The sequence below is a fragment of the Tachysurus fulvidraco genome, chromosome 5, assembly GCF_022655615.1.
Source record: "Tachysurus fulvidraco isolate hzauxx_2018 chromosome 5, HZAU_PFXX_2.0, whole genome shotgun sequence".
NCBI lineage: Eukaryota > Metazoa > Chordata > Actinopteri > Siluriformes > Bagridae > Tachysurus > Tachysurus fulvidraco.
Genome location: NC_062522.1, coordinates 31,042,709 through 31,061,897, shown reverse-complemented (window position 1 = coordinate 31,061,897; position 19,189 = coordinate 31,042,709). Strand labels below are relative to the sequence as shown.

The window sequence follows — 19,189 nt, the reverse complement described above, 5'->3', positions numbered from 1 at the left end:
AGAAAGGAGAAAATACCTGTGCTTCGGGCTCGTCGGAGTCTAGAAGAACCCTGGACAAATCCTGCTCAAAGTTGTTCCTTTTTGTCGTTTAATTGGGGTTTTTGAGTGTAAAGACTGTGTCCTGGTTTCAAATTTGTCACACGTTATTGTCTAGCGGGATGTGGTCACAAGCCCTTTGTATATTGGCAGTCCTTGATACCCCGATGATGGCGTGTATTTTGGAGTGGAATCTTGGTGCCTACAATCTGTTATTTCTTACAAAAACATTTATATTTGCCATGTGATCGTCGCACTCGTGTGCAGCTTATAAACAAACAATCTCCCACTATTTTTCTCCCCTATAAGTTAGTTATTGAGACAAAAACATAGCAAGAAACCAAAAAGCACAAACTCGTCCATCCTGAAAACTTTAACACAGACTGTTAGAAAGCCCTGAAACTGGAGACTCCTTCCGTCGCTGAAAACGTCGCCTTATCGACGATCAGACGCTTGTTCGATAAGGTGTTTATTACAAATCTCTGTAGAAGTAAAGTTCAACAACATCTGTACAATCAAGCTAGAGAGTTTAACAGTGCTGTGAAAAAGAATTTGTTATCAGAAGATCAATAAAATGGATATTTCCTGCGTTACAGGCTACGTGTAAAAACGGTGTTTGTGGGTTGGTGAACTCTCCGAGCTTCAGGTTTGTTCATCATGAAGAGCTTAAAGTTTAAAGCTGACTAGCTGTTATGTTGGAATTAGTCTGAAAAGTTTTCTATCCTCTTATACAGAAAGCAGTGATGGTTGTGTTGTTCAGGGGTTTCAGATGTCCTTGGCTCTTCTTCTGAAACGCCCACTCTGGAGAACTTCCCCTTAAGTGTTTCTGTGTTAAAGAAAGTTTGTTTGTTCTTCTGAGGTTTGACACGTCGTTTTTCAGCAACTCAACAACAGCGATGGCTCTCAGGGACGCGCTTCTTCGTATCAGCCGCAAATCCGTGTGCAATGACGCTTGCTGGCGGGTTGCGCCGCAGATCCGGACGCTGTACGACTCCGCCGTTCAGGAGGAGCCCGAGCTGAAGCACGCGGGCCTGGTGAAGAGCCTACGGGAAATGCCCGGTCCCAGCGCCATCGGGAACCTCGTCGAGTTCTTCTACAGAGACGGCTTCAGCCGCATCCACGAGATCCAGGTTCATATACATAAAAATAAAGCGTTTATTTTACTTAGCGAGAAATTTCATAGGCTGAAAGTTCCATTGCATTACACATTCATACCATATGCACATGTGGGTGCAAAAGTTAGCATCCCCAATGGTTAAAAAACAAAGCAACTCAGCATTAAAATAGCTTTCCTATGACCTCCAACTGTATGTGCTATGCATTTATGTATATTATGATTATTATTATGATTATGATTATGATGATGATTATTATTATTATTATTATTATTATTATTATTATTATTATTATTATTATTATTAAATATTTATTTGTATTTATTATTATTATTATTAATTTATTATTATGATTATTATTATTATTTGTTATCATTATTATAATTTATTTATTTATATTTATTATTATTGTTGTTATTATTATGATTATTATTATTATATTTATAATAATTATATTAATAATAATAATTATTATTATTTATCATCAGTATTATTTATTTGTTGTTATTATTATTATTATTATTATTATTATTATTATTATTATTATTATATTTCTTTCTTTTCATCTGCAAACATGCCAGACATTATTTCCACAATGACTTCCATCAGTATCTGTGATGCATAGCTTTTACGAAGTTTAACTCTCATTCCTGACCAAATGCTGCCTTCAGAGAGCTCCTTGATAAGTTTGTTATTCATGATTACGATTTGGCATTTGTTCAAATGGGTTTGTGTTAAAAAAAATATTGCAATACAGAAGAGTGGATTAAAAAGCGTCACATACATTTATTTTAATCCTTTAAGTCATGCATTAGTTGGAGATCTTTTTGTCAGACAGTAGGCATATACTGTAAAGGTTTGCTTAATTACTTAATTAATACATTAACTAAATTATTTAAAAATAATTATTATTTTTATTGTTCAATAACATTTTTATTTCACTACATGATTTAGCATGTTTTGATCATTTTACATGAATATTGAAGAATTGTGGAAGTGTGGAAGAATTTATTTTGTATCTAATCCCTCATTTTCCTTTTTGCTAAGGGTTAAAGAATAATTAAATTGGTGTGGTGCTGAAGGGAAGGAGAGAGGGAAGGAGAGAGAGATTATATTATTAATCCCCTGCAGAGGAAATTCAAGTTGACATAGCAGAACTAATAGGAGGATTGATGTGTTAAACATCACGTGGAGTCAGTGATTTAATATTCTGTCTCATAAGCATCTTTTACTTTTCCTTATATGTTCAGATGGAGCACAGTCAGAAGTACGGGAAGATCTTTAAGTCTCGCTTTGGGCCGCAGCTGGTCGTGTCGATCGCAGACCGAGACTTGGTGGCTCAGGTGCTCAGGGCTGAAGGCGTAGCACCTCAGAGAGCCAACATGGAGTCGTGGAAAGAGTACAGAGACATGAGGGGACACACCACTGGCCTCATTTCGGCGTAAGAAGCTTTAGCTAGTTTACAGTTCTGTTGTTTATCTTATTTACTTTTCTGGAGTAGAATTATTTTTTAAGTGTTTGTCGTAATGACCAGGCGACCATTTAAACCGGCTCACGAGGATTTTTTTTAGTGTTGTTGGCAAAAACAGCAAAAAAAAATCACCTTCACATGCCTTGATGGTGTATGCTTTGTGTGCAATTGGTGAAAGGTGTATTTTGTGGTTTTGTGTATTTGTAGGCCATTCTGATGACATGAATTTGTAGGAAATGTAACCAAAAAATGAGCTAAATAGCTGTGTTTGTGTTTATACACGTGTCAAGCAGTAATAATGAAACTATAATATAAAAGTTCCATGTCTGGTTATTTTTGCTATCCAAAGAGTCGGGCCTTCCTGTTATCTATTAGCTCATAAGACAAAGGTTAATTCATTTAAAGAGCAGAGTTCACCTAAGTTTGTTAGGTGAAAGTAACTGCTACCGGAAACAAATGTGTATCTTTCATGTCCTGTGTCCATTCCCCTTCATTTTTTTTATTTGCATTTGTTCTGAGCATTCAAAAAATTATAAATGCTTATAAAGTTTATACTCTAAAAACATACATTCATATAAATGCCAATGTTCATATAATGCAATGTTTTCCAGATTCCTATCCTTGTGAATGCAGTCTAATAGTAATAAGATGTTCTTTCTACAGTGAGGCTGACGAGTGGCTGAAGATGCGCAGTGTGCTGCGACAGCTCATCATGCGTCCACGTGACGTCGCAGTATTCTCAGATGACGTCAATGAAGTGGTGGCAGACCTGGTGGTAAAAGTGCAAAAACTGCGTAGCCAGCAGCCAGATGGACTTACAGTCCTCAACGTCAATGACCTGTTTTTCAAATTCGCCATGGAAGGTGTGTGTGTGTGTGTGTGTGTGTGAAAGTGTCTGAAAAATTACTATGCTTTATGTTTCACATGTTCTTTGGAACTTGGTAATATTTACACTCTCTGTAAAATGAAAAAGAACTATTTTTGTCACTGTTGGCTTTCCATATCGGTTTTCATGCAATTGAGCTTATTTTTGTGATAAAACCTTAATCGTAGGTGTGGCGACCATCTTGTACGAGGCCCGTCTGGGCTGCTTGGAAGATGACATTCCCAAGATGAGTCAGGAATACATCGAGGCACTCCATCTCATGTTTAGCTCCTTCAAGACCTCCATGTATGCCGGTGCCATCCCCAAATGGCTTCGACCCATCATTCCCAAACCGTGGAAGGAGTTCTGTCACTCCTGGGATGGCCTCTTCAAATTCAGTAAGTACAGAGGGGGAATTCTGAGAAGGAGTACGTGTGGCCAGGTGACTGTGTACCAAATGAAGTTGTGTCTGTATGTTTGTTCTAGGCCAGATCCATATTGACAGAAAGCTAGTAGAGATCAAGCAGAAGGTGGAGAGGGGAGAGGAGGTGAAAGGAGGTCTGCTTACTCACCTGCTGGTCACCAAGGAGATGAATCTGGAGGAGATCTACGCCAACATGACTGAAATGCTCTTGGCTGGAGTGGACACGGTACGATTATTCAACAATGGTTTACTATTTTCATATGGCGCCATAGCATGTTGTCCTCCATGTATCTAGAAAAGACAAGAGAAATGTTAGCATCTTTAACAAACCTCTCCTTCACCCTCTAGACCTCTTTCACATTATCTTGGAGTACATACCTCCTAGCTAAGCATCCCATGGTGCAACAACAGATCTACGAGGAGGTGACTCGTGTACTTAATGGACGAGTCCCAACCGCAGATGACGTTCCTAACCTGCCGCTCATTAAGGGACTCGTCAAGGAGACACTCCGGTACAAACTTTCACTTATCCGGTGGGAAATGTTTTCTGCTCCTAACTGCGAAAGTGTCAGTAACTGAGTTCTCTGTGTTGACTGCAGGCTTTATCCTGTTCTTCCTGGAAATGGTCGAATCACTCAGGACAACCTCATCGTAGGAGGTTATTTCATCCCCAAAGGGGTATGTCTTGGTTCTGCATATTTGTGTGTCTGCTAGAGTATTTTTCTGAGAATGATATTTTTTTACATTAAAGGAAAATAGTCTCTGTTGTTGTTAGAGACATAATTATTCAGGCTTATTTTATGCATTAATTTCTAAGCATTGTTTTGAAATGTTTCCAATATTTATGACGTTTATGAAGCCAAAATTCATTTGATGTCCATCAGCCATTTATCTCTCTTATTTCAGACTCAATTGGCTCTTTGTCATTACTCCACCTCCATGGATGAGGAGACTTTTCCCGAAGCGGAAGAGTTCCGTCCCGATCGCTGGCTCCGTAAAGACACTTCGGATCGAGTGGACAATTTCGGCTCCATTCCCTTCGGCTACGGCATCAGGAGCTGCATCGGCAAGAGGATAGCGGAACTCGAGATGTACCTGGCTCTCACGCAGGTGTGTGTGTGTGTGTATGTGTGTGTGTGTGTGTAGTGGAATAGAACGTGTGTATAGGTGTATTGTAGATTTATAGCTGTGCAGCTCACTTTTATCTGGCTGAAATAAAATGAATTTTAAAACCTGTCGTATCAGACTAAGTTTAACTAGAGTTCATCTTGCATGATCTGCTGATAAGCTGAATAGAATTTCTAGAAAGTCTTCCTAATTGCACATCACTTCTCGGTACTATGTGTTTTACTCAGATGTTTCTGTTCTCTAACATGTGTTACCTCTTCCAGCTCCTTCAGAAGTTCTACATCGAGGTGTCTCCTCTCACAGGCGACATCCGAGCCAAAACTCACGGCCTGCTGTGTCCCGCAGCCCCCATCAATGTCAAGTTTATCGACCGTTGATAAACCCTCATCCCCTTCCTAAATATATATACATATATCTAAGCCTGTTTGTTATTTAGTAAACCCTTGTGAACCATAACATGTCTTATTTAATCTGATTTAAAAAGCTTATTTTGAGCCATGCAAATATGAGCCATATAAAAAAACTTTTCTATAAAGGTCATTTCATTAGGATTATTATTTTTTATCTCATAATGTTACCCATAAAAAGAACAACAAAGTTAATCTAATCAAGCAACCGCATGATAATGGAGTGTTATATGAAACTACAGCACAGTTGATTGTCGACTATTTATATCCTGTTTCTTTTGCATTTTGCAGTGCAACTAGCTAAACAGCAGGATGTAGCAGTGTTACCTGATTTTACTGCAATCCACAAAGCAGCACATCACTAGAAATATGTACAAATAAACAGATACAAACCTCTGATCTCATTCCTACATACTTTTCTAGCACTAGGTATGTTCACAGGGATGTGTATAATGTATAATCATTATAGTGTATAATCTGATGCCCGCTGCAAGAAGTTATGAAGTTTAGTTTTAAATGTGACAGGGAAACAGGACAGTATTAGAGTTGTGTGATGGTTTAACCTCTCATATGTTAAAATGAATATCTTGCTTTTGAAAATTGGCGCAGTAGTTTAGTAACTACAACCTTTTGTGTAATTACTGAATAACTGACCTGAATTAAACATTTGTAACACTTTAAGGACTTTGTTAAAGACCAGGAAATGAGCAGAGCTGTTTGTACTATGTGCCAATGTGTTCAGTGATGTGGGATATATAATGCTGAAACAAAGGAAGTTCAGCTACCTTGTGTAAATAAAGACCAATAGTGATTGTGACATTAAGATTCATCCTGCTTCAGTTCTTCACGGTACCTTTCCACCTGTTGTATCATGTTCACCATCGGTCTGGTGTCTAGCTTCAGCTTCAGATGCTCCATCAAAGGTCCATGCTGGTGCTCTATAATGTCATGAATATGTAAATCATGTTTAATAGCATGCCATTATGATGACAATAATGATAATATAATACAGTTTCACATCTTTACAGTGAAATACAATCATTTCAAATTTGTAACTTGTCCCCATTCAGAGATTTGGATCATATTAATTCAATAAGAAATCACCCTGAAAGCACCTCTGATCATCCTGACAGCTTGAAGTCTAATCTGGTTTGAAGCATTCTTTAAATTCTTACACAACCCAACAGTTTTGTTGCTCCAGGTTCCTCTGTTTGTTCTCCCCACCTCCTTGTGGATAGACTCCAGGAGACCCTGATGTGGTTGAATGAAATAATGAATGAATGAATGAATCTTTTTTTTTGGTGATTTTGTTTTAATTACCCTCGGTGACCACTGGATGGCGATCATCAAAGGCACGTAGAGAGCAAATATGCGCGTCACCTAGGATTGTATTTCAATCGACTCTGCCTTGATAACCTAGGGCACTAAATTAGACCTCATTTTTTTTACCTCTGTATAGTGCACCTAAATGTGGGTTTTGGAGAGATTTGAGACAATGTGTATCGCTCGGCCTGTTCCACGGACTGTAACCGTATTCGCAGCTTGGTGTCTCGGATCGTTTCGTGTCGTGTTGGAGCGTTTTTGCATGTAAACAAAACAGACCGAGAAACGCTTGATAGCTGAACGTTAGCTGTCCAAGTCGTTCGTTAGACGTGTTTTATGTAGATTTTCACGACCGCACAACACACACACATCACCATCAAATGTCATAAGTTATTGAACTGTTCGGTTAATTAATGGCCTGGAGGAATTATACAAAGCTACGAAATGCTAAGCTAATTCAGCTAAGATATGATATAAACACAGGCCTCGCGCTGAAGTTGAACTTCTAAACGGACTTTATAACTTGTTAGCTTTGCGCCAGGGCCGCACTTCCAGGGCCGTTTTGGATGAGGAAGTGAACCGAACACAGACAACCCAGGTGTGAAGCGCGCTTATTTTCTTTTATACGTGATTCCTCTTACACACTTTTCTCTCACAGCTCTGTAAATAAACTTCACGTTTACTCTTAGTGAGCGTATTCGGCTTGCACGAGCTATCTAGCTGTTAGCAAGCCTACGTTAGCATAACTGTAGCCGCTAGCTAACGAGTCCTGACTCTATTTCGGCATTTTTTTTTTTACTTAAACAGCGGCTTTTAATTCAAATTTAATTTTCTATGTAGCAACATTTAATCCTATTAATATTCAATACGATTGAAAAACCATCCGAATAGCTTTTAAGCTGCGTTAATGAGTATACTAGCGGTTTAGCAAGCCGACATGACGGACGGCACATAACTAGCAAGCTGACAAATTCTTCTGTAGTTTAGTTGTATTTATATTTTAATCACTACTTAATATCATTAATAGACCTATACTTACATTTTAATTTTATTTTAAGTGGTTAAACAATGAGAAGAGGATGCTAGGTGGTTAGGCTAGTTCATTAGCCTTAGTTTGCTTCTAGGCTTTGTTTATTTATTTAATAATTGTTAATTTCTGGTTATAAAGTGTTCACTTGTAAGTCTGTTTAATAAACTTGTATTTGTCACTAAGGGTTTTGCCAGTTGGCAGCACTTTAGCGAACATAATTTGGCTAAATTGCTAACACAAAAACTTTGACAGCAAGTGAAGTCCAGCGAAACTGTTTGTCAGCGTTATCACTTTATATCATAAACGTTCACCGATGCGTTTATTTATCCAAACGAGACTTTGTGTAATTAGCTATTTATTATGCACGCAGACGTTTGCATACTTCATGCATAAATTTGCATAGTTAATACGTAGTCTTTTAATATTGTCAGAATATTTCTTTCACTTTTTCATTCATACACTGATGATGCTAAACATTTTAACAGGACATTCAAACAGTAATGTTCAATAGAAAGCGTGAGGTATCTAATGAGTACAGTGTGACATGTATCTCTCTCTCTCTCTCTCTCTCTCTCTCACACACACACACACACACACACACACACCTGAGACATGCAGACTGGTGAAACAAGCTACAAGTCACAGCACTTTTTCATCTTTTTCATGTTTAATGACCATTTGGCTATTAAATTTAAAGATACCTCACTTTCTGTTAAAGATACAGTTTATATCATATAGTATCCTAAAAATAAGGAGTTCTTTGTTAGCAGAACAACAGAAACAGATTTAATTCGATGCAATTTAATGCAAAGCATTTTTATTTTCCTGGGAGTATTGACAAGTACCAATAAAAGTTTTCTATGAGTCCCTAGTTTGTAATATTCTGTAGAACAAGTAAAATCTCTCACAATTGACAAACTTCAGTTTCTGCTGTAGGTTGTGAGGTTTATAGAATAGATTTTAAGAATTTTCTATATTAGAGAATATAACAGTCTTAGGTGATTATTTTATTTTTGCAGTTTAATATAAAGCATGTTATAGATGCTATTAAAAGGGAAAAATGATTAATGGGATAAATTATTTCTATCTGCAGTGACTCAGCTTATACATACATGTTATAAAACAACTTTAACCTTTTGTTCAGTTCTATGTTGAAGTTATGAAGTTTATAAATTATATATAAAATATATAATTATAAAATGTGCTCTGCATATTTAGGATAAAGGAACCCATTTGATGGGCCAATCCTCTTTCCTGAACTCCTGGGGCAAAATCTGAGCAGTGATCATGGGTATGTACTAATTCATAATGTCGTCTCCATTTTTATTTATTTATTTAGTTATTTAGTTATTTATTTATTTATTTATTGTGCTTTGTTGGGATGATTTATTTTTAAATGGTTGTGTTTGTCCCACCAGACGAACAGGAGGTTTTGAACTCGATCATGCAGGATCTGGCTGAACTGCAGCGCTCCAACCGGTCAGCCATGCCTGATATGGGAAAACCTAAAGCCTCATCCCCCAAGAACCAGGTCTGTTTATTTTTCCTATTTCTTGTTTACTGAACTTGACAGATATAAAGGATGTACTTGAATATGCTTTCTTCCTTACAGAATGATGTTCGGGTGAAGTTTGAGTACCGAGGAGAGAAGAGGTATCGACTTAAACTTATAAAAAGTTCTTATTCACAATTTGCTGGATGTGATGTTATATACATGATCTGTAAAAGACATTCATAAAATGTTGAGATTGTAAGTGTGATGAAAAATCAGTCCTAATTACTATAAAACTATACTATACTAAAATTACTTACCATTTTTTTCTGCCCTTTTTGTCTTTTGCTTCACAAGAGCAATAATTGGTAATAAAAATGTTGTTTCCTGTATGAAGACATAACGTATCTAAAAGTCCCCTGGTAGCTCCAAAGATGAAGGAATACATTTTCTGATACACTGTTTATTTGGTGTATGTTAATATTTTATTTACTCTCTCTCCCTGCTATTGGTACATATTTCCTCATTTTAGATTTGTTGAAAGCTTGGAGAGAACTAAAATGTGCAGTCTGTGGGTCTTTATGGACCACTTTAAGAAATGCTGAGATGCAGAATTAACTATAGTTAGTACAGCTTTTTAGCTTTAGGTCTTTATATATGAATGTAATGTGCGTATGTGAAAACATTACATAATTTCTATTGTGTGTGTCCATACACACTCTATAATATGTTATAATCTACTTTTCTGTTTGTTTGTTCCAGGATCCTGCAGTTTCCCCGACCTCTCAGGCTGGACGATCTAAGCGCCAAAGCTAAAGTGGCATTTGGTCAAACGATGGACCTGCACTACACCAATAATGAGGTAGCAGAGATCAGTGTGCACATGTACACCAGACCTCGTAGTTTAATACCGACCTTGCATCTGACCTGACATAATCATTTTTAGTGGAATTACTGAAATTAATCAGAAATGAACTGGAAAATTTAAATAATTTTCCTCTTTTCTATTTCACCGTATTCTTTTTATCCTTTCACTTTCTCTTTTCTGTCTCCTTTTTTAAAAAACTGTACCTGCTTTCTCTCTCTCTCTCTCTCTCTCTCTCTCTCTCTCTCTCTCTCTCTCTCTCCCCCTCTGTCTGTCTCTCTCTCTCCCTCTCTTTCTCTGTCGCTCTCTCTAGCTGATCATTCCTTTGAGCACCCAAGATGATCTGGATAAAGCTGTGGAGCTGCTGGATCGCTCTGTTCACATGAAGAGTCTGAAGATACTGCTGGTGCTTCCAGCATCTTCTCAGGTCAGTCTGAGCTTCTTTTAAAAATTAATGGCATTTTAAATTATTATTTTGTATAAACAATTATATATATTTCACTCACCGTTATGTAAAATGGATACTGTTAAAAACAAAAACAAAAAAAACGAATAATATAAAAAGTGTTTCCGGAGAACCATAGTATGTTGTGTAGGGAATGTCCTAAAGTGCATCAACACCCGCATTAGAATGAATGTAATCCTCTATTTTTAAAGATCGTATTCACATAATTTATTGCGTTGCTTAGTTGTTTGTTTTTTTTTTCTTCTTTTTTTCTTTTTTCATTTCCTTTATCAGAACTCTCTCTCCGGTATGAATATGTTGCTGACTCACGAGCATCTGGACAACACAGACAGGAAGAACATGCTGGCCCTTTTAGGTCAGTGCTGAGTCAAATTGCATCAAAGTCATGCCTCAATATATCAATATAAAGTCGTGGGTTGGATTTGGCATACTCTCTGTGAATTAAGACAAATGTGTCTTACTGCCTACGACTGTTTTGACGTTTTACGGTCTTGCTTATTCCTCTCTTTCAAGGATGAGGTTAATTTTAGTTAAATGGGATACAAATTGCTGTGTCTGTGCAGGATCTCAATCAACAGACCGCAGCTCTCCTCCTCCAGGCTACATCCCTGATGCTCTGCAGCAGGTGGCCAGAAATGGCTCATTCACCAGCATCAACAGCGAGGGAGAGTTCATCCCTGAGAGCATGGACCAGGTAATGGCCCATTTATTGGCTTTTTAAAAAAATATAAAACAAGCTTCAGCACCTGTTGGGATCAGAGAGAATAACTGTGACGTGTGTGTTTGTAAATATAGATGCTGGATCCACTGTCCATGAGCAGTCCTGAGAATTCAGCATCAGGCAGTTGTCCTTCATTAGATAGTCCTCTTGACAGGTACTTTTAAAGTGCACACAGATACACACACATACACACACACACACTCAAAATGGGGCTTAGGGTTGACTTTATTTTCCTCATCCTATAGTGATAGCTATCCTAAATCACGCATGCCTCGAGCTCAGAGTTACCCAGACAACCATCAGGACTTTACGGGTAAGCTTTTATATACAGCAGCAACAAAAATAAAAAAGAAAGCGCTTAAGTAGTTGTAAAAGAACTAGTTAAAATTTAAAAGTCTTGTTGTTTCAGAATGTGACATTCCAGTGTTTGAGAAGTCAGGGAAAGGTGGTACATATCCACGGAGGTACCCCATTCCCTTTGGTCTGCAGGACTATAGTGATGGTGAGGGATTATTTACTTACTTTAATGCAAATAAAGTTAATGTTGCTGTCATTGTTATTGCTTCTATTGAGATCATTGTTGTAGTTGTAAAAGTTGGAAGGAAATCGGGATTTAAAACCAAAACTGTGAGGTAATCTTTAGGTTTAAGGTTTGTAGTGTCTAATGAGTCTTTTGATGAACGGTACATAATGAGCTGCTTAAGAAGTCCATAAATATCTAATAACAAAACAGACAACGATGGACAACGATGATTTATTTATTGGTTCATGAGAATTTCTGTAAAATTTTATTCCCCCCCTTTTTACTGCAGGCCGTAAGACATTTCCTCGAGCACGGCGAACACAGGGCCACGGCTTCCGCTCACCCATGAGCTTCAGCCCGACAGACCAGAGCCCGAGCACCAGCAGCGGAAGCAGCATCTTCTCGCCTGAACTGGAAGAACCAGGTCGTCGGCGCCGTGGCAGCGACATCGAACCCAACCCTAGCACCAACCCAACACTCTCTGTCATGGACATCAGCCCGCCCAGTCGCTGTAAGTTTGATAAATGTTTGAAAATGTAAAGTTCCTGGGTTATTTTATGTTCTGTTGCACTATTGGAGACACGATCCACGAAGCTTGGGCTTTATACATAGTGTGTGTGTGTTTGTATGTGTAGCTCCTCGTGCCCCCACAAACTGGCGCCTGGGAAAGCTGCTGGGTCAGGGAGGATTTGGTCGAGTCTTCCTCTGTTACGATGCTGACACGGGCAGAGAACTCGCCGTCAAGCAGGTTCAGTTTGACCCAGACAGCCCAGAGACCAGCAAGGTTAGAGATCAACACATTCACAATACTTGTGCAGTGTAAATGCAGTGTTTATAATTTACTCAAACGCGTAACAGGGCCTTCTGTACGTATAGTAAATAAGCTTAACTCTTAACTCACACACTGACCAGTTGTGACCTTTGAATATTATGGGATATTTAACATAAAGCCACATCATATCATCCCAATTATTTCAGTAATAATTTCACTGACATTTTGGAACACTACAAAATATCTATAAAAAAATTCACGGGTCAGTATTTATTCAAGCCACTATATGTATGTGCATGTATGTGTGCTTATGACATTTTGTCTGTATTTGTTGGTCTTCCTACATTTTAAGGAGGTGAGTGCGTTGGAGTGTGAGATCCAGCTCCTGAAAAATCTTTTTCATGAACGCATAGTCCAGTACTATGGCTGCCTGCGGGATACTCATGAAAGAACTCTCTCTATCTTCATGGAGTACATGCCAGGGGTAAAAACTGCAAAATCTTTTACACCATCTGAAGCCTAACCTCTGAGATAGCGTCCTCTGAGATGTGATGCTTTTATACGTATGTGTTCTCAGGGGTCAATTAAAGACCAACTCAAGTCTTATGGCGCGCTGACAGAAAACGTCACGCGTAAATACACACGGCAGATCTTGGAAGGAGTGTGTTACCTGCACAGCAACATGATCGTACACAGAGACATCAAAGGTGAGAACGTAAGACACCCACGACTCTGACATGACGGATAAAGGTAGGATGTGACACTTCTGCTCACTTTTCATAATCATAAACCAGTCAAATACTTTAATGGAATCGATTTGGAATGAATTTGCATTAGTTACTGTAGTTGCTGTCATTACTTTGTTAATTTATTGACCTTGTTTGGTTGCTCATGCTTTCTTGTATTTGTTTTTGATGTATTTTACTCGCTTGGCTTCTTCCTGTTAGGTGCCAACATCCTGAGAGATTCAGCTGGGAACGTGAAGTTAGGCGACTTCGGGGCGAGTCGTCGGCTGCAGACCATCTGTCTGTCAGGAACGGGTATAAAGTCAGTGACAGGAACGCCATACTGGATGAGCCCAGAGGTCATTAGTGGAGAAGGCTATGGAAGGAAAGCTGATATATGGTAAGCAAAAATACCTATAATGTGTGAAAATTAAAGTCAGAGTTGGACGTGTTTTCTTTGACTTGCTAATAATAGGCGTTTTGAAATGACGTATTTACAGCATTTACACTACCTACTCTGGAGATTAACCCTGTCTTTAGAACACTGTTCTTTGTTGCTTAAGCAATTCATGCTCATCTTGCAACCATTGGCATCTCTTTGTTCCGTGTCTTGTACACAGCGAGCAGCATAAACACGCTGTGTATCCGAACTTAACGATTTAATAAAACTTAATAACTTGTACAAATAACGATTTGTTTTTATTACTGCAGGAGTGTTGGCTGCACTGTAGTTGAAATGCTAACCCAGCGTCCTCCTTGGGCAGAGTTCGAGGCTATGGCGGCCATCTTTAAGATCGCAACCCAACCAACCAACCCTACACTCCCAGTTCATGTGTCTGACCACTGCCGCGACTTCCTTAAACGCATTTTTGTGGAAACAAAACAACGGCCAGCTGCTGAGGACTTATTACGGCATCTGTTTGTTCACTAACCCCTCGCCCTCGATCACTGAATGATTAGAGACAACCCTAAGTGTCTGCCCTTTTTTTACACTTCGCCCAGCCTGCTGTAAAGCTCTCCCATTGGACCAGAGAGAATGGGGATATAGCTTAGCAGAAAGGGGCTTAACACCTCTGTTGGTGGAGGATAGCATTTGGGAGCAGCTTGATTCCGTATGAAAACATTGCACCTTAATTTCACTCAGGGGTAAGTACCCCTAAAGACTAAAGGAGTTTTGTTATTGTTGATTTTTTTCTTTCTTATGAGTTATGCGAATTTGGACTAGGAGACTAATCTCCAGGCGATCTCGTCAGCTTCTATGCTCATGGGATGAATCTGAGAGGCTATCTCTTTCCAACACGACCCAGAATGTACTGTTAAGCCCAGGAGTGGGCTGGTGTGCCATCAAGCTGCTAAAAAAAAACAAAACAAAAAAAAAACCAGGCAAATCAATGGGGGAAAAAAAACAGACCACAGGGTGTTGGGACTCCAGCTTTACTCCTGTAAGTTCTCATTCTCTTGCACAGTTAGTACAGACCACAGACACACAATCACACTTTCATCAACATCTATACTGTAGATTTTCCCACTCACTATGCTGTACAAATATTAGTTTTTGCTGTATCGCCGTCTCCTTCTCCACGCTCACGGTTTATCAGACAGTGCCACTATTTTTGAGCTGTAGGGTGAAGCAGGATAGTGATTAATTTTTTCACGCACAATCAACGTTGCTTTTTTGCTTTGTGCCTTTTGGGTATGTGGAAACAGTTTTGTGAGCCTGTGCTCCCACACCAAGCGATCACTCAGCTTCAGATCTTTAAGTCTTGTCCTTTTCTCATTCACTGCTTTATTATCAAACTGACTCCAGGTCAGTTCCTTAAGCACTCCTTTGCCTTCCCGTGACACAGTGCCGTAATCTTCGGTGTAAGCCGAGGTCGTTTTGAAACACCTTTATTGATGAAAGCCAAAATCCCAGAACTCACACCCTGGGGATGGAGCCAAGTGACTAGAATCGTGTCTTTTAAAGGAAAAATCCACCCTGAATGAAAATTTTTTAAAATTTTTAAGTATTAAGACGTTTCGTTCTCACGATTCTGTTGGACGTAACATTTCCCTAAAGGTGGTCAGACAGATGCGCTTCCAAAGCTTCAACCTTCATGCTTTTACAACCATTAGCACCAACACATACGGCGTGAATTAGCCGGCTAAGTAACTTCTGCCGTAGCGCAGCACAACCGAGTCATATTATAGCTGCAGTGCATTCTGTGGCTTTGTGTCCACTGTTTGCAGCAACAGCCCCTTTATGTCTACGCTGAACATGGCAGCAGAACGGTTAATGAGGAACGAAGCTCTCACTTTTTCTTCAACCAGACCATAAATGTGACCTCAAAGAGCTGCAAATCAGTACAAATTTGGGTCTTTTATGATAAGATATTTCAATAGAAACATACTGTACGTAATGATGCTTCAGGGTGGAGTTTTCCTTTAACAGCAGATCGAATGTTATTTATTTGAAATAGATGAATGACTGAATCCACAACAGGTTTCTTTAGATTACAATTAATCCATATGCATTTAATTGCCATGTTGTTTGAAGCCAGAAGAATTCTATAGTATTATTTTTTATTGATTTTATTATTATTTTTTTAACAGAACCATGCAATATGAAGAAAAAATATGAAAATTTTTATTGTTGATTTGTGTTTTTTTTTTCCATTGTAAAGCAGACCTCAGAACACCCAACGTGATTCAAGTTCTCATTAATACTCAACAGTACTTGACCATATTTTTTATTTATTTTATTTCTTTTTTAACTGAAACTGACCTCAAAATCCCGCAAAAGTCTTGAGACCGGTATTAATATATATATTTTTTTCAATTAATTTAGAAATCATCTTACGATTGCTTGCACACACTACTGCAGCATTAGTGTTTTTGCTTGCCTATTGTTTGCAGACATGTAAATCAATGTTTTGTCAGATTAGTCCTTTATAGGTTTGGCATTTGCATAACAAGTATCTTTTCCTTTTCATGTCCCAGGTCTTGGCAAAGCTCTTCAGCATCAGTGTGTGTTTAACCCGTTTACAAGTGCGCTGAATTTCCCTAATGACTTCAGCCTTTTAACAAAGTACGAAATCTGTTCAGTGTAACGAAGTGATGTATTGCCTGTTGACCGTGACCGAGCTGACCTGAGATCATCCTCATGCATGGAAATCTGTGGCCATGTTTACATGCAGATATTTTCACTAATCCAAACCAATTATTTATCTATTTAACTTAAACTCAACCCTCTGATAAGTCTCCTTATACGTGTGTGTTACATGTAATCTCATCCAAAATTTTTCTCGTCACAATAATGAGAACCTTTTAAGTTTAATCATAGTTGTTTTTTTTTTGTTTTGTTTTTTTCTCTCTCTCATATTTAGGTTGAATATTTTATTTATGTTAACAATTGCATGTAAACATGGCCTTTTTATCGATAGTCTATTTCCCCTTAATATACTGGTGTGTGTGTATGTAATGTGTATATACGCACACACACACATACAAAACCTTGGACTTGATGTGAATGCACGGTAGATATTTTCTTTTTTAATAACTTGTTGGTCGTAACAGTTATTTAACTTATTACATCTGAAAGCTAAATTTGATGAGTTGCATCAATCGCTGCTGTTTTTAGTCACATTTTTAGTCCTGTTAAAAGGAAATGGCAGTGAAGTGACGGTGCGTGTTCACTCGCCGATCTTTCAGTAGCTGTTTATCGACTATAAAAGCAGTACTGTAAGCCGTCACCTCAAAGCAGTTCTACTTACCTTATGGCTTAGCACTAGGCTGCTGTTTTTTTTTGTGTTTGTGAAGGCTGTTGTAATGAGTTTTAAAGCTGTAGAGACTCTGCTTTAAGTAGTTTGGATTTTTTCTTCGGCACTGTATAGCGTGGATCCTGAATGCTGCCATCGTGTAGATGGCACAGTATTGAACAGAACCACAAGAAAATAAAAAAGCTTCAACTCCGGTGCTTTTAAAAAGCCTCTGCAGAGCCGATAATGATTAAAATGCAACCGTTCCACTCCAAATGATGTTTACAGTTTTTGTACTCCAGATTCTTCTGTTTACTGTTAGAGACTCAGAGCCTGTTGGTAGGTTGTTCGAATTCATTACAGTAATTACGTTGATGCCCTCATTCAGGTTAATGCATGGTCAGGTACAATCCAGATGCCTCCACATTCTTCCTCCTTTAGACCAGTAACTATTGGTACGTTCCAGTTCTCTGAGCCAGGAGCACTTTTTTTTTTTTTTTTTTTATTATTGCTATATTGTGTTCCATGTTGTGCTTAACCTAATTGCAAGATTCAGCTGAAATGCAGTTTCACGATTTCTGTTTAAATTTACTCGACCTGAAAAGGAAAGAATGCATTATTCAGTGTCTGTTAGTGTATGCGGTGTGCAGGTGTTTGTAGCGTATGTACGGTTGTACGACCGTCTGTCCTTTTCATGTTGAAATTTTTGCACATTTTTCAGACCCTGATTTGTACACTGATTTAATACTTTTGCCAGTGAATGTTTGGCACATCACGTGTGTAAGTGTGTGTAAGCTTTTGATTGTATGTCCATACGAGCGGGGAACAGCAGGATTCTCCGACACGACGTGGTAGAAAGAGCCGAGCTTGTGCAGGAATGTACCGATCGAACTACAGGTGGCACTGTTTGTGTTTTCTTGTATTTCTGCATTATTGTGTGACTTGTTTAAAATGCAACCTGCAGGATCTAACAAGCCACCGCCATGTTGTTTTTGTTGTTGTTACACTTTCAACACTTTCTAACAACTCATTCCTAATCACCATCTAAGCTTCACTTAACTAACAGGACAGGCTTTCAAAATGTAGATGGTGTTTGTGCCACTTCTGCCACTCCTGAATGCACTTTTTGTATGGGTTTGTGTGTATGTGTGTGTATGTATGTGTGTGTGTGTCAGGCTTTTTTCCGATTTGAGTGTCGCCAGTGCAAAAAGCACTGTCCTCAATGCCTTGTGCTTTTTGACTACACAACTGAAAAGAAAGTAAATAAATAAATAAATAAAACTAACCAAAAGGGGGGAAAAAAACAACCAAAATAAAAAATATATAAATAAATAAAAAGATTTTCTCTTTTTGACAGAGTTCAATTATCAGGCTCAAATCTCTTCTGTCTGCTTTGTCTATGGTACGAGAAAGCCATGTTTCTAATTCAATTTGGTTTGTGACCAATACGCCTGTTTATATCAAATCTGTATATCAGTGCTACGCATATTTTTTTTTTATATATACATATATAAAAAATATATTTTATTTTTTTCTTTTTTTAAAACTTGAGATTATATGCATGATAGGCATTCAAATGGCCCAATGAGGTTGTGAGCTGCTATGAAAGCAGAGCTGATTTGGACAATTTGCTGGACATCATGAGATTGCCTGTAAACAGCTGGCACTTTGTATAGTGTTGCTAATAATGAAGATAATGAAAATAATAAAAAAAATATTTATTTCACATTTATTTGTACTTCTGGTTTGTCTAGTACTTATTCATCTAGTATGCGTGTGTGTGTGTGTGTGTATATATATATATATATATATATAACACACACTGCAAAATCATTCTGTATGTTAAATGCTAATTTATTTTTAAAAGATTTTTCACCTTGGTTTTATTCAACTTCTGTTTGTACATCAGTATGAATGTTTGAATGAGCATTAACACCACGGGGGCTCATCACCAGCAGGAGGTAGTAAGATGCCTAGAGCGAATAAAGGATGAAACATGGCAACCCAGGAGTTGATCGATTTCCAATTAGCGCATGTCTGGAAGTGTTAAATTCCACTTAAACCACAACAGTTGCTACTTCTTACAATT

At 38.2% G+C, this 19,189-nt stretch overlaps 2 protein-coding genes and 1 long non-coding RNA gene across 5 annotated transcripts; 2 read left to right on the top strand and 1 right to left on the bottom strand.

The window, feature by feature from the left end:
* The first annotated feature begins 719 nt into the window (after positions 1-719).
* LOC113651072 (cytochrome P450 27C1) lies at positions 720-6,269 on the top strand. The gene is made up of 9 exons (XM_027159703.2): positions 720-1,166; positions 2,402-2,592; positions 3,286-3,485; positions 3,676-3,885; positions 3,974-4,137; positions 4,260-4,423; positions 4,511-4,589; positions 4,818-5,021; positions 5,303-6,269. The coding sequence occupies exons 1-9, from the start codon at positions 933-935 to the stop codon at positions 5,414-5,416; spliced, it is 1,560 nt and encodes a 519-aa protein (XP_027015504.1). The 5' UTR covers positions 720-932; the 3' UTR covers positions 5,417-6,269.
* LOC113651073 lies at positions 4,074-7,019 on the bottom strand. 3 transcript variants are annotated; one of them, XR_007140544.1, is made up of 4 exons: positions 6,896-7,019; positions 6,551-6,697; positions 6,300-6,384; positions 4,074-4,202 (listed from the first exon to the last, which is right to left on the bottom strand). It is a non-coding gene; the product is annotated as an uncharacterized LOC113651073 (long non-coding RNA). The 3 variants fall into 3 exon arrangements; XR_007140543.1 differs by having other exon boundaries at positions 6,562-6,697; XR_007140542.1 differs by lacking the exon at positions 4,074-4,202 and having other exon boundaries at positions 6,260-6,384.
* On the top strand, positions 6,919-18,826 carry map3k2 (mitogen-activated protein kinase kinase kinase 2). Its single transcript, XM_027159702.2, has 17 exons — positions 6,919-7,367; positions 9,018-9,090; positions 9,218-9,330; positions 9,412-9,452; positions 10,054-10,153; positions 10,470-10,583; positions 10,896-10,977; positions 11,186-11,316; positions 11,418-11,497; positions 11,589-11,656; positions 11,753-11,845; positions 12,156-12,377; positions 12,502-12,650; positions 12,991-13,122; positions 13,216-13,345; positions 13,586-13,763; positions 14,075-18,826. The coding sequence occupies exons 2-17, from the start codon at positions 9,087-9,089 to the stop codon at positions 14,292-14,294; spliced, it is 1,857 nt and encodes a 618-aa protein (XP_027015503.1). The 5' UTR covers positions 6,919-7,367; positions 9,018-9,086; the 3' UTR covers positions 14,295-18,826.
* The last annotated feature ends 363 nt before the right edge of the window (positions 18,827-19,189 follow it).

What these genes read in the sequence shown, in the direction of transcription:
- LOC113651072 (XM_027159703.2), top strand. Translation starts at nt 933, where the DNA reads ATGGCTCTCAGGGACGCGCTTCTTCGTATCAGCCGCAAATCCGTGTGC. An exon ending in ACCACTGGCCTCATTTCGGC is followed by an intron (nt 2,593 to 3,285) that starts GTAAGAAGCTTT and finishes TTCTTTCTACAG; the next exon opens with TGAGGCTGACGAGTGGCTGA. An exon ending in GTTATTTCATCCCCAAAGGG is followed by an intron (nt 4,590 to 4,817) that starts GTATGTCTTGGT and finishes CTCTTATTTCAG; the next exon opens with ACTCAATTGGCTCTTTGTCA.
- map3k2 (XM_027159702.2), top strand. An exon ending in TTAGATAGTCCTCTTGACAG is followed by an intron (nt 11,498 to 11,588) that starts GTACTTTTAAAG and finishes CTCATCCTATAG; the next exon opens with TGATAGCTATCCTAAATCAC. An exon ending in GGAAGGAAAGCTGATATATG is followed by an intron (nt 13,764 to 14,074) that starts GTAAGCAAAAAT and finishes TTATTACTGCAG; the next exon opens with GAGTGTTGGCTGCACTGTAG.